The sequence below is a fragment of the Uranotaenia lowii genome, chromosome 2 (assembly GCF_029784155.1).
Source record: "Uranotaenia lowii strain MFRU-FL chromosome 2, ASM2978415v1, whole genome shotgun sequence".
Classification (NCBI taxonomy): Eukaryota; Metazoa; Arthropoda; class Insecta; order Diptera; family Culicidae; genus Uranotaenia; species Uranotaenia lowii.
The window spans coordinates 336,742,469-336,758,130 of NC_073692.1; the positions used below are offsets into that span (position 1 = coordinate 336,742,469).

Here is a 15,662-nt window from a genome sequence, read left to right on the forward strand (position 1 = left end):
CGAATTTTGGAAAAATACTGAAAATTACTGAAATTTTTTTTGTAGTTTTTCAAATTTTTAATTTTTCAAATTTCACTAATTTTTACGAAAATGTGCTAAATCGTTTATTTAACCATTTGCATTGTAATGAACTTAAGAAACAAGAAAAATATGAAAATTTAACTTTTGCTCGAGAAATGAGGATGTTCCCTTTAAAAGGGTCTCAAAATGTGTGAATTTGTGTCAAAAATGAATAAACTTTGGCATTTTTTTTGTATAAATTGTATGAATCTTGTATGAATTCATTCACTAAAGTTAGTTCCAAAATTCTGTTATTTTTTGACACACCCTAAGATTACAACTTTCAAAAAATCATATCTCGCTTACAAATCGTGAAATGTATGTGATGTCTTCTGCAATGTTGCATCAAAAACTGTTGGCTACAACTCTGTAATAAAAGTTTTGAATTGAAAAATTCATCCGCTGTTCCGCTTTAGCAGAAAATGTTGGTTACTGTTATTTGAAAATAATAAAACATAAATTAACTAAGATCCCAGGGATTTACCTGTTTTCATAAAATGTACTTACTTTTATTTGCACTGCACTTGAAAATTCCCAAAAAAACATCATCGGGAAGCATTTCCAGAACCTGATTGTTGAAGAAAGTAGTAAGAAAAGTAAAAGTTAAATTAAAATATTTTAGTTATGTTAAATTCATCACAACTTATGTACATTTCAACAACCATTTCTCATCATAGCAGAACTTCATAGTTGCTCTGTAAAAATAACAAATTCTGCTGATTAGTAGTTTGGTCACTCATTTGGACGAATAGTTGCACTACGACGTGTTACCCTAATAACAGGATATTTTTCTCCGGCTCTGAAAGTATAAGATTGTTATGAAATTATCAAATTACTCTTTTCTGCGGTGAAGCTGATATAGATGTGATCGTTGAGGAATTTATCAATGCGCTTAAACCCTCAAATTTACGCCTGGAAACATCAGTGTTAGTTTGGTTATAGAATTAAGTTTTTTAAGAGTTTCTAAAGTTCTTCTAAGTTCTTAAATTACTTTTTTTTTATTTTAACTTTTTTTCTTTATCTATGATTTTGCTACTATCAACAGTTTCATAAACGGAGTTCTGAATAATAAGTGTTGCAAAATAAAACATTCAGATTGTTTAAGTAGCGTTTCTTTATTGGAATGGTTTGATTTTATAGATTCTCTGTCGTTTTTTCACTTTTACACTAAGTTGTCGAACGGATTTTTTTTATCAAATTCAATTTATTAACCAGTTTTAAGAAAAAAAAGTTTAAGTCTTAGCCATATCTATCTTAGCCATAAAACTATCACTTTCCTTGATCAATCTGATCATTTTTTTTTCAATTCAGAGCGTGTAAAATTTTAGTAATTCAGATTGTTTTATTGGCTTCGGGAATTTCCGAGATTTTTTAGCATTTACCGAAATACGGGAATATCAGAATTTTTTTTATTCCCGAGAAATCTCGGTCGAAAAATCCAGGGAAGAACACTCTAGTTATGCCCTTATCTCCCCCATTAAGAATATGTGATTTTTTTTTAAGTAAACCATCTTAAGCCTTACGCCAACTTACTCCTGGACACCCTGTCAGTTCGCCATAGACCGGCAGCAGAACCACCGGCAGAAGCTCGCACACGTAGCGTTGCTGCCCCGTCCTTATCTCAATGTCCAATTAAATCCAGATGAACTGCAACTTTCCTCGTTTCTGGTTTGGGGTTTTACTCCTTGGTAATATACAGCAGCAGATCACTAACCAACAGCATCCGCCCAGGGTGTAGATATCCTCACTTTCCGCATTTCCTCTAAATGAATGGTCCACGACGACGACGACGACGACGACGGGGGGAAAGTTTGTTCCATTTGCCATGTTTCCTTAATGGCAGCATAAATGAGATGCTTTTCTGAATATCGTCGCCCACGTTAAAGATTATGTGCTGCACTGCTCCCTTTACTCTATGGCGAATGGAGGAGTGTGGTGCGGTCGCCATTCTTGGTGGAGCGAGAACGCAACCAACGACACGAAATCACAACAACACAACACACATACTTTCGCTACGGAACGATCACGTTTTGTGCCATTGTTGGGAAGGAGCTTGCCATTGCATTGGGTGGCAAGAAGGGGTTTTAAGGGATAAACGAGGGATGCACCTGAGTATAGTTTGGAAAACTCCATTCACAACTACTTTCCCAGACTTACAGCAGGGTTGCAGTGCAGTAATGGGCCCTTTCCTTGCTGATGTTGTTGGCAATGCGAAAAATGACACCAATGCCGGTGCTGGAAAATTTGAAGAGGTCCTTAGAGGATAATCGTTGGTGTTGATTTCGGATGACATCTAGCTCATTTGGTATACCGGTGGGAAATATAGAAGGGGGTTGAAAGTTCACTTTTGTCATAGTTCTGGCCCTACATCAGCTAGCTACCAATGTAACATTTTCTGTTGTCGCCATCCATTTTACGATGCATTACTTTGCTGCTCTTGGTGACATCAAATTAAGTACTAAACCGCTGTAATCAAGACATGTCGACAGTGTGACAGTGCCGAATTTTGAATTATGGGCCTCTCTCCTGAATTCTAATTTAACTAAGGATTTTAAACAATTTATTAGTGATCTTAAGATCAAAACTCAATTTATCTATTACTAAAAACAGAAAATAAAACCACACCAAGTTGTTACTTTTAATTATCAACAGAAATCATCAAAGATTTGAAACGTTCTCAATTACTAAACTCACAAAATTATATAATTCAACAGCAATTTTTCCGGCTAGGCAGCGTCCGTTTAACGCAACCATTTTTGTAAAGTGTAATTTGCAAGCATATTTTAGATTTCTATAAAAACATGAAGGAAATTTACTTTGCACGAAAATTGCGTTGAAAAAAGCATCGTCTTATTTTCTTATACGATTCTACCTTAGGAAGTCCGTCTTACCCGGCTTTCCCCTATCTGTTAAAAAACGTTCGAAAATTTCGTTCCTTGCATATGAAGAAAAGATCCATATTTGTTTTGAAGGACGTGGTTTCATTCGAGTCATTAAAAAAATAAAATTATTTCCTCTTTCATCTTCATCCCTGGGAATATTCGTAAAGTCAAGCAAGGATATCTTTTCTCGAAATTTGGTTAGTGGATAAAAGTAGGTAACAAAAAGAATTTGAGCACAAAAATCCGACGACTGTGACCTGATTTCAATCCTTCAACAAGCCCAAGACTTGCTTCCGACGGAAAGGCACAAAAATATCGAACACTTTGCCAGTCAGCCAGTCATCAATAAATGGTTTTAAACGTGGTTAGTGGAAGCTCTATCAAACTATGTAGTACGCCAAACAGACGGACGCGGACGGTCCGAAAAATCTAAAGTGCCGGTAAATCGCTTTGCTTGTTTGATTGGAGTTTGGTTGAAAATTAGTTTTAGGTTCCAGCCGGGCGAAAGGTGAAGTCTAGCTCTATTTTTCGCTGTTAAATCGAAAAAAAACGAGAGTCGGGGAGTCGACTATTTGCTTTTCTTGGTGCGAGTGAAGCCGTTTTTTCCTCCACGCTTTTCCGCCAAACTGCTGAGTGTACGTTTTTTCTTCTTTTCTCTTCTAGCTACAAGTTTTTATTCGGCCGCGTAAAGTTTATGGTTATTGCCGAAATGATAGCTTTCAGACGCTTCGGAAATTTTGAAGTAGTTTGATTGCGGGTGGAAAGTTGAACTTCTCGCGCCGCCCACCGTTTAACTTCGCTGTGTATGTTGGTCTGTTTGAATTTGTTTCTTGTTCTAGAAATTAAGCGTTGCTGACTGCTGGGGATTTTTTTTTCCGTTGGTTCTTCGTGATTTAAGTGAAGCGTTCGATTGATTGTTTGGCTTTCCATTAACCTTGACCTCTGAGGATTATATAACAGGGCTTTAATTAATTGTTTAGAAAACTAACCCTTTTCTTCTAAAGTGAAATGATTACTAATCGTTTCTATCATCCATTCGGTCTTACGTCTATCCGACCATTAATTCATTTGACCATCTAGTCCATTCGACCGTATAATCAATATAGAATCTCGAGACCTGTCCGGCCTAACGTCCTAAGGCCGAATAACCGAATTCCTATTTATAGATAAGAAAAAATCGACTATTTAAAACTATCTCGCAACTAACCAAACGATCTCAGACATCTGACCAAAGTCGCTAATCCGAACAGGCACTTTTATCAAAAAATGTTCAGCCTTTCAAGACAATATGTCGAATGGGTCACAAGGTCAAAATGACTTTTTGACCTTCGGAGGAATATCCTTTGATCTAATATTATCTTCTGCTTGACGACCTTTGATCTGATGTCCGTGTTATTTTTTTTTTTTTAGAATCTCAACATTTCTCTTTTATGGACATTTTATTTACCTTAGGTTGTCAAAAATGATTTTTAATTCAAATTTTCTTTTTTTTTTCTTCCCTATTTTCAGCAGAACAACAATGGTATCGACCCGTCAGATGACCGGTGCCACTACGGAGGAAAGTACTCTCTACTTGTTTCGCTCTTCAGTCAACAACAGCAATAGCAGTGCCAGCAGCAGTCCTTCTCACCAGCCACAGCAGTTACAGAACCACCAGCAACAGCCAACCGCTTTAAACAGATCGATCTCCAGCAGTTCCGGTGCTGGATCGAATATCGCCCAATCGGTGACGTCACAAAATGGTCACAGCTCCCCACAGCATGTCCCCAATATCAACGGGGTCGTAAGCCTTCCTCAGCAGCCACAGATCCACCACCAGAACCAGTATCAGATGGTTCCGGTGGGTGGCGTTGCAGGAGGAAGTAGCAGCCATGCCACATTCAGTGGTAACGGATCCGGCGGGGTTGGTGGCTACTCGACCAAGGTGGTCGTTGTTTATAGCAATGGTGATCCGTCGCAGAATCAGCACTATGTTACCCAAACCAAGCAGCAACAGCGGCTCAACTTGATGGATCTACCTGTGGAGATCTTGGAGCACATCTTCTCCTATACCGGCTATCGGAAGGTGGCGCAGATGCGAACGGTAAGTGGATTTGTTTTTGTTTTTTGTTTTTTTTTTTGTAAATTTGACCGATTGTGATGTTTTAACTCCAAGTGACAAAAGAAGGATTTCAAATTAGTTCTGGTGTAATATTTACAGCATTGAAATAGTTGGAAATGTTTTACAGTATTGAATTAACTTGAAAATATTTGAAGAAAATTTCGAAACCATATAGACAAAGACACATAAGAGACATAAGAGACATAAGAGACATAAGAGACATAAGAGACATAAGAGACATAAGAGACATAAGAGACATAAGAGACATAAGAGACATAAGAGACATAAGAGACATAAGAGACATAAGAGACATAAGAGACATAAGAGACATAAGAGACATAAGAGACATAAGAGACATAAGAGACATAAGAGACATAAGAGACATAAGAGACATAAGAGACATAAGAGACATAAGAGACATAAGAGACATAAGAGACATAAGAGACATAAGAGACATAAGAGACATAAGAGACATAAGAGACATAAGAGACATAAGAGACATAAGAGACATAAGAGACATAAGAGACATAAGAGACATAAGAGACATAAGAGACATAAGAGACATAAGAGACATAAGAGACATAAGACAAATAAGAGACACAAGAGATATAAAAGACATAATAGACATTAGAGACATAAAAGACATAAGAGACAAAAGAGACATAAGAGACATAAAAGACACGAAACAATTAAGATAAATAAGAGACATAAGAAACATAAGAGACATTAGAGACATAAGAGGCATAAGAGACATAAGAGACTTAAGAAACATAAGAGACATAAGACAAATAAGAGACATAAGAGACATATTAGACATAAGAGTCATAAGAGACATAAGAGACATGAAAGACATAAGAGACACAAGAGATATAAGAGATATAAAAGACATAAGAGACGTAAGAGACATAAGAAACATAAGAGACATACATGAGACATAAGACATAAAATGTTAGACATAAGACATAAGATATGGTACATTAATAGAAAAGCATGAGACCAGTTACACGTCTCACTTTTCATATCTCACTTCTTGTCTCACAGGCGGGTAAACTCCGCCTTGCTTTAACTCCGAACGCTTCTTACGTGTAATTTTTTAAATCTCACGTCTCACAGTCACACTTCTAACTTCTCAATTTGTATTTCTCACGTCTCGTGTCTCACAGCCTTCTTCTCATGTCTCTTTTCTCAGGATATCCTAACGTTTCACTTCTCAGGTCTCACGTCTTATTCCTCAAGTCACACTCCTAACGTTTCACTTCTCACATTTCTCTTCTCACGTCTCATTTCATACTTCTCATGTTTCATGTCTCATTTCTAATTTCGAACATTTCTCATTCTTCTCGTCATGTCCAACATCTCACGAACCACTCCTTACTTTTCACGTCTGACGTCTCACTTCTCTTGTCTCACGTCTAATTTCTCAGATCTTATTTGCCGTTCCAAGCAAGATTGTTCCATGTGAAAAAAATATGCAAACAAGAAAAACGCGACTGAAATATCAGCTATATTTCCAATTTTTATCTTAAACTAAAAATTCAACGACAGTTTTTTCATAGTGAACAGTTCAAGTCAGGGGTGGGCAACCTTTTGAAGCAACGGGCCACTTTTAATTTTAAATTCTTTTGGCGGGCCGCATTAAAATTAAATTTAGGTAATAATAGTTTCAGAGCTTTACTTAGTTTTTGCTAACGACCAATTTTTGCCAAAAAAAACCCAAAAAGGATGAATAAAATGAATTCGTAAATTTGAATAATCTTTTTTTTTTGTTTATGGTAATTAAACCAGTCGAAATTTAATAGGTTCATTACTAAATCTTGATAATTTTTCAATAATTTCAATGTTTAAATTGATTTGAAATGTTTAGCGAATAATAATTTTTTACAAGAAGAAACATCATTTGCTTCCCTTTTATTTATTGAAAACGAATAATTTTGAGTGTCTTTCTAAAGTCCGTAAAAAAATTTGAACCATTTTCTAAGAAAAACCCTTTGTTGTTCGAACCGATGCGATGGTATTTTTCGTCATCAGTTCCATGGATATTAGACCCTTACGTTATTTATACCCATTTTGGAAATAAAAATCAGAATTTATTTAAATGTGTTGTGGAGCCTCCTTTTTTCATTATACTGTGATTTTTTTTAATTAGTACTTCCGTATGAAATCATTACATTGAGATGTTGAACAAGATTTCAATATATCTAAAAATTATTAATTTCATAGATTTTAAATACCATTTCAATGTTACAGTTTACATTTTTGATTCTAGAATTTTTTTACAGCTTTCAGAGATTTCATTATAATAATGTAAATACCTCTAGGATAGCCTTACTAAGGCTGAATCATGAACATCTTATAACTTTGGCGATGTGGATTGCTTATTTTTTAGAATGACTCAATTTTATGTTTGACATGATTTTCTATGAAATTTCTCCGTACCCTAGGCTGTAATGGGTAACGGCGACGATGTGCTTTCGTGTGTTTATGGAGGTCGAAGGTTTGGAAACAGACTCTAAAACTAACATAAACCTGATAGGGCGGTAGCACATAGCCTTATTCGATATGAGATCACAGACAGTAAATTAAAAGGTGGTTCAATGATGCAATTTTTTATTGATGATCCATGTTGATAAGGTGAATCGGAGTTGAAACACTTGCCCTCCCTTCCGTCGGACAACAACAGCACTGCGCAGTGGAAATATCACAAATAGCTGTGTATAAGTGATATTTCCACTTGTCCACCATGCGCAAGGTAGGTTAGCATAGACAGTTTAGGAAAAGATAGACATCTGAAAAAATCCTTCTAGGGTAGGTAGGTAATATAATAGAAGAAATAAGGGGAGTGGAATGTGCTTTACAGAAGCTACTAAAAATGTTATAATAGTTTAATTTGCTTTGAAGGGTTGGTCTAATGAGGCCAGAATTTGACAATCAAAAATTTTTGAGTTAGCGATTGTTATCAAAACAGAAGTAGGGAATTGCATGTAGTATGAATATCTTATCACTAGAACTATGGAAAGCCTTGGCATCAATAGGCATATAAATAACGAAATTATTTGAGTTATTTGAAACTAATCTTTATTAACTCATCTAAAGATTAATTATTATTTTATTTATTTATTTATTTATTTGTACTGTACTAACATATTCTTTCTCTTGTTTATTGTCTGAGCCTTAAACACATCGGTTCGATATTCAGATAATTTGAAGCACGCAAAACTACAACAAAAACACGTGACTGAAAATGGAACGCATGACTTATAATGAAGGCACAGTGATAATAAGGAGAACGCGAGCGGATGGTCATTGTCTATTCTCTGCATTAGTGAATCAATTCCGAAAATCGAAAATAGGAACCGAAATCCATTTGCAACAAATTCTAGACCTGCGTAAAGACATTGTCGATTATATTCAGTCCCATAGGGAAGATTTTCAAGCCTCATTACTTGATACAGTGCTGGAAGGGGAGCACATTGGCAGTAACATTGAAGAAAAAATAAATCAATTTTTGGATAATCTGAAAAACACCAATGAATGGGGTGGCCAAGAGTCCATCGCAGCGGCTGCACAATTGATGGACAGGAGGATTGACATTTATTTTGAAAATGGTCCAGTGGTGTATTTTAACAGGGAGGCAGCTAGGAACGGTGTGTTAAGAATTGCATATAGAAGCAATGGCAGAAACTCAAGAAACCATTATGATAGCATTGTGCAAAAACTACCCGCAGTAAATATCCCAATAGAAGTAGATCCACCACTGTTAGAATTGCCCCCTCCAATGGCAGGCATAAGTCAACTCCAATCCCCAGCTCAATCTTATGTCAATAATGCGGTAACGGTGACGCAAGAAGAGGAAGTGGAAAGAGGTACTTTCAGAATATTATCCTGGAACTGTAGAGGTTGCAGTGATGCTAACAAAAGAGAGGTGATGGATAGTATATTCAAAAAGGAAAAATACAAGTTGATTGGTCTGCAGGAAACGAGGTTGGGCCAATGCTGTCTGGAGTCCAAGCACTTTGTGTGGTACAACGTGAATACCAATTCAAGCCAGAATCGGATTGGAGGTGGAACAGCCATCCTAGTGGACAAGCGGATTCATAAGCATGGTAACTTTCGAAAAATCTCCGACAATACATGCTCATTTTTAGCGGACATATTCGGAAAGCAAACATTGTTCATTTCCACATACATCCGTTCGAGTGAACTGGGAGAAAATAAAGAATTCAGTTTAATAACCAGACATCTTCTATCTCCTGCTCATGCATCGAAGAGAAAACATCTAATTATTGTTGGCGATATGAATGCACATATTGGTAAGATGGACAGAATGGAGGATGATAAACCGTGGATAGGAAACCAACTGTTGCATATTAACTGTAATCCCAACGGTTACGGATTGAAGAGAATGATCCACGGCTTGAAAGTCAAAAATTACTTAACTTTCAGTCATTCGAAATCTGTGCTGTGCACTTGGAGTAACGGCAGAGCAGAGTCCCAACTGGATCACATCCTTATGACGAACGAAGAAGGAATGAAAATTCCGAAAATAAAAGCTTTTTTTCATCCAGCACTTAAAAGCGATCACAAGCTTGTTGACTGTACACTGACAGAGAGGAAAGAACCTTTAAAAGCACAAAATCGAAACCAAGAAAATCAACCGCAACCAAAAAGAAGGAAATATAACACCGAACTGTTGAAAATTGAAGAAGAGAGAGGAAAATTCCAAAATAATATTGATGTAGCACTAGAGAAGAGGGCGAATATTAATCATGATGTGAATTCCAAATGGTCAAGGATAAAATCTTCGGTATTAGAAGCAGCAGATCGAACTTTAAGCACCCCAGGCTCTCCTATGACGCCGAGAAGGTTGAAAGCCAGTCGTGAGTATGAAACGGCATACCAAGAGGCAATGAAAGAAAGAAACAATCCAGTGCTACGAAAAAGAGCGAATTTGGCGAGGAAAGCTAAAAAGACCGCTTATGATGTTCATTTCGGGGAGAAGGTTGATAGCTTTTTGCAGTCCATCGAACCAGAAAATGCTCTGGCCAAAATGACAAAAACCTTCAGGTTCATCAAAACACACAAGCGTATGAAACAAACGAGAAAACGCCAGTACATAACCATTCAAAAATGGACCGAAAAAATCAAGGAAGGAATGTCAGAATCATACACTATCTCGCATAACGATTCATTTGAAAGTTTCGAAGAAGCTGGCCCATGTCCATCACTAGGGGAAGTCGGGAAAATTATCCAGGAATCTCGGAATAACGGTGCACCTGGAGTGGATAATGTGCTGTCCGAGTTCCTGAAGTATGGCTCAGAAGAACTAGTGGTGGAACTGACGAACCTCATGCAGGACGTGTATCAGTCGAACAGAGTACCGGATGAATGGCTGGAGACTCTCCAAGTACCAATTCCAAAAGTAAGTCATCCCAAAAATGTGGATGACTACAGAAGAATAACTCTTTGCTCAGTAGCATATAAAATATATGCAAAAATTCTTGCTAACCGATTAAAGTCAAAAATTCCACAGTTACCCGATTACCAAATGGCCTTCCAAGAAAAACGAAGTGCTGCAGACCAACTATTTGTTCTAAGGAGAATTTTGGATGAGAGATGGCTGAAAGGTTGTCACACGATCCTCGTTTCAATCGACCTCAAACAAGCGTTTGACAGATTAGACACCAGCAAGGCAGCTACCATACTTAAAGATCTAGGAGCCCCTGAGGCACTTGTTCAAAGAATAACGACAGCCTGCCTGTTTGAAAAAACATCTCTACAGTGGTATGGTAAGCGAACGGAGGTAACATTCAAGAACAAAGGGATTAAACAAGGCTGTCCGCTCAGTCCGACGATATTTATAATTATGCTCCATCATGCCTTGTTGTCCCTCAATCAATTTTTGCCTGCCGTGCAACTAGCACAAGCACGCGAAATAAAACTTCCCTGTATTCTTGGATACGCGGATGATCTCCTGTTCCTCTGTGAAAATGAAAACGAGGTAGCATGTCTTCTTGAAGTATTGGAACCAATTCTGGCATCAATTGGACTTGAAATAAACGTAAAGAAAACAAAGGTATTAGTAAGAGACCCTTTCAAAATTAACAACATAGAACCGGAAAAAATTACGAAGTTTGGTAAATATGATCTTCCGGTAGCCACCATCATACGATATTTGGGAGGCTACATAACATCAAGCCTGACAAGAGGTGCTACAACGTCGGAACGGATTAAAAAGACATACAAAGCTTTCTTTCAACTCTGCAGTTTTATCCAGGAACATCCCTTAGACTGGAAAACCATCAAAAAATTATATCACTCTCTTCTGACTCCGGTGGCTGCTTTCGGCCTTGAAGTATCTACTTTAACAAAGCGAAACAGAAATGCACTAAGGGATATGGAGGAAGACTTATTGCTGACCTTGAGAACATTGGCCCGGAACGATTCCAGAGATGAAGGAGAAGAAGAAAATGAAGATCAAGAAAACCCACACATCGCCCCGAATTGGTTAGGTGGCTACACCATTAATAACAAAATCCGCATAGCCAGAATAAACTATTTAGGGCATGTCATACGTAGCAATCACAGCGGCATTTTAAAACAAGCCCTAATGTATGACATTCCGAAAACCAAGAAAATAGGGAGGCCGGCCTACACCTGGATCAACTGCATCAGACAAGACATTGAAAGATCAGGCATTCCACTGAATGTCTGGCAAGATCTCGCGATGGACCGTTCCAAAATAAAGGAAAAATCTAAGAAGCTCTTCGAATCGATGATAGAATCTGAATATGAGATTAGCAGCGACTCAGAACCCGAGAGTGAGGGAAGCTCACTACTACCTTCGGACTTTTCGGGCTTTGAAAGTGACGACATGGAACTTTTGGGGTTTGATGACTCGTTGCAGAATTAGTAAGTCCCATATAACATCTCAACTTCAACATTCTCATCTATAACCCAATAACCAACATCAACATACTAACACCTAAAGGCCTCTAACATCATACGAAAAGTAAGTACAACGTCAAAAATTTTCTTAAAATTCTATGCTTATATGTATATAAAAACTTAATTTGTATTTTGAAATGACTCACGTTACAGAATTGAGATTGTGGAAAAAGGGATTATGATATTAGTTGACACACTCGATTATAATGAAGTAAAAGTTTGCCCTCCCTTCCATCGGACAGAAAGAGCGTTGCGCAGTGGAAGTATCATAATTAGCCGTCAAAACTTTGTATAATTACTATTTGTGTTCTGTAGGATTCAGATTCAGACAGACAGATTCTGATTTTAGTTCTGTTTCATGTCATTCTAGTTTTTCTTTCTATAATTACCGAGTTTCCACGCATCTGTTCTGAATTTCTTAACATTGACATATTTGGAATCATTTTTCATTAGCTAATCTTTGTTAATCTCGAGTAAATACAATCAAAAATTCCAATTTATTGAAACGAGTAAGGTTAGGTGACAGGTAGGGAACATTCAACTACGGTAAGATAGTGAACCCTTCTGACAATGATATCGAGACTTTGGCGTATGTTATCATACTGTTACTGCTCGGTTGAATTGGAGGTTGGGTTAACTCGAAGTTCATGTAGGGCCCACTTGTCCCAGTCCGTCGAGCACTATCTTAACGCTTCCCTCAACTGGTGCTTCAGAACTCTCGGGCTCTGTTGCCGCTATCCTGTTCTAAGCTATGCTACTCTCATGTAAAGTTTCCTCTTCTGTCCCCCGTTCTGTTTTTCCTTTCCGGGTCAGCCAGGTAGCTTATAAACCCATCAAAAAAAAAAAAAAAAAAGACATGATTTTCTATGAAATTTCTGAAAATAGCATAACACATAACAAAATTCACATTTTTCCGAAGTGCAGGGAATATCAGAACTGTTTTTGACTTATTCAGGGGCGTTAATTCTAAATATTCAACTTTTATAAATAAGAAAAATGAGTTATTCAATTTGTGTACTTTTTTGACAAAACTATAGAATGTAAATATTTATTGTCTCAATGATCAACTTTCACAAAGACAACGAGTAATTTTGAATTCTGAAAAAAAAAGTTATGGATGTTGTCTTTATGTTATTTTTTCCAAACCTGCAAAAAGCGGGAATTTTGACGAAATTCTAGAATAAAATAAACCAAATTTATCTTAGATATTTTTAAAATCGTAAGTCAAATAATTTCGCAGTCTTCAAGAAAGTTGTAAAATCAATTAAAATCTTTAAATCCGAAATTCAATAACTTTCTTTAATGATGTCAGTAGGAGTTGTTGTTTTATTTTTTGGAACTTCTTTAAATTTTAGGATTAAATTTTTTTAAAATTTTGTATCTCTTATACAAAAATAACTGAGTCCTTGCAGGTTTTTTTAATTATCAGTTATAAAAGATCGATTTTACCCAAAATTGATCAATTTGAAAATTTCCACATTATCATATCGTTGAAACTAGAAGTTCATCTATGCTAGAAGTGATAGAAGAAATCTGTGAAATGTGAATCTGTGAAATCTTACAAAATTAGTTATTGAAACATAGGCACCAAAATGCTGTTCCCCTGTGTCATCGTTACAAACTTTTTGGGTGGAATCATAGAATTACAAATATTGATTTTGTCGAGAAATATTTCGCTGAGTCATGTTGATAAGAAATCTATCATCGTTCACCCAGTCTTTATTACAATTCCTTATTTCTGTTATTAATCGTAACCAAAAATATTTCACTTCATCATAAAATTTTAACTTTGCTTGAAACGAAAAATAATGATTTTACTAACTCCTACATTACCTTTTTCGAATATATGATATTGCATCTAAGCCTTTAAAAGAACTCAATAAAAGTCAACATTCTGGATGATTAGGAAGCAAATGCAACTTCAAACAAGCTACGAACACATTTGATAAAGTAATTAATATATCATTTTTTGGTTCAGTAGGGACTGCTATTTTATGATAATTTTCAATTATTCTCAGAAAAAAAAATGTAAATAAATTTTATTTGAGATAAGCTACGCGGGCTGCACAAACTAGTCTCGTGGGCCGCGTGTTGCTCATTCCTGGTTCAAGTTAATCATTTTACAATGTTTTCTGCCAAAAAAATACATTTCCTACATCAAACAGCAAATTTGAGCCAAAAACGCTCCGTGTGACACTTTTACGTGGAACCAGAGCATGCCGATTTTAGTTCTACGAAAAACTGTTACACGGCTACCATTTTTCTATTATTTTTAAATTTCGTATAGTTTCTATTTTCGCAAAAAAATCAAGTCAAACCGTTAATTAAAAAATGCGTTCCTCTTTGTTTACAAAAATGTATAGTTGAGTATGGATCCTGTAAGTAGTGCCTACCGAAAAGTGTTTTGTGAAAAATTTTCTGATTAAAACACTCAAGTCTTCTTGCTACTCCTCCGCACTCTATTTTGGTGTTCTTTTGGGTGAATAACACTATATTCAACAGTTTAAACTCATCTTAAGAGAATTTTTTGATAAAATTTGCATTTTCCATAGAATTTTCTCTAGTGTGACATTCTCGCGTAGAAATATCAACATAGAGACAACCACCTTGATGAAAATTTCGTATAGGCTTAGAACAAAGTATACTGGTTTATGTTTTTATTTGAAAGTTAAAACTAAAAGAGCTCATTTCCAGCAAAAAAGTGAAAATGATATAAACGTCAGATGGGACAGTTTAGCTTGGAACGGCAGTTAAGTCCCATATCCCTAATCCCGCTCAGGTCTCATGTTTAAGGTTTCACGTGCCAAGTCTCAGGTTTCAGATCTCAGATTTAAAATCTCATGTCTCAGATCTTAGGTCTCAGGTCTCAGGTGTAAGATCTCATGTCTCAGGGCTCTTATACTATAGGTCTCAGATTGCAGGTTTCATGTGTCAAGTCCCAGAACTCAGGTCTCAGGCTACGTGTCCTATTGTCTCATGTTTCAGAGCTTAGGAATTAGCATGGGTTTTAAACGGTTTTCAAAAATCACGTTTTATTCACACGGTACGTATACTCGTTAAAAAAAATTCCTGGGTATATAAATATAGTCAGAATACTTTTTTGAAATTCTGATAATTTTAATTGAATATGATTGACTCGTATTATGATAAGGTTATTTGAATTCCCTTAATTCGATGCTGAGGAAAAAAGCAAATTATAAGAAACAGTGTGCTTTGCATTTATTTTTATCGCAAGTTTGATAAACAACCAACGCTAACATTATCACTTCAATCGGTACTAAGAACTCTTAAGAATAAAGGAAGAAACATGTGTATATAAAGTGAAATTCTGTGTGCAAGTCAATTGTAGGTATTAAAAATACCAAAAAAAAATATATTCACAAAAATCACAATAAACTGCTACTTTTCAAAATCTTAAAAATGAATGTCAATTTTTTAAGTTTGAAAAGCTTTTTCTTCAACTTCAACAAATTTTTCTTCGAGAAGATGCCTATGACAATTATGGATTGGAAAACAGGTCATATATATTCGTTATAAAGCTGAAATGTGCCGAATCGATAGAGAGATTTGCGATTTATTCTTTGGGGGTAAAACGTATTGAGGAAGAATTTAAGTTGACAAACGTAGAAGTTTGTTATAGAAGCAGCAGCAGTGCACGTAGCACGGAAATGGAA

The 15,662-nt window shown here is 36.2% G+C and overlaps 1 protein-coding gene across 2 annotated transcripts in view; it reads left to right on the top strand.

The window, feature by feature from the left end:
• Positions 1-15,662, top strand: part of LOC129744360 (uncharacterized) — a 386,715-nt gene that overhangs the window by 169,564 nt on the left and 201,489 nt on the right. The window contains exon 3 of one of the 2 annotated variants that reach the window (XM_055736844.1): positions 4,452-5,025. In XM_055736844.1, coding sequence (XP_055592819.1) covers positions 4,462-5,025 — 564 coding nt within the window. In that variant the 5' untranslated portion in view covers positions 4,452-4,461. The remainder of the gene's footprint in view (positions 1-4,451; positions 5,026-15,662) is intronic. The other variant, XM_055736845.1, reaches the window with a different exon arrangement.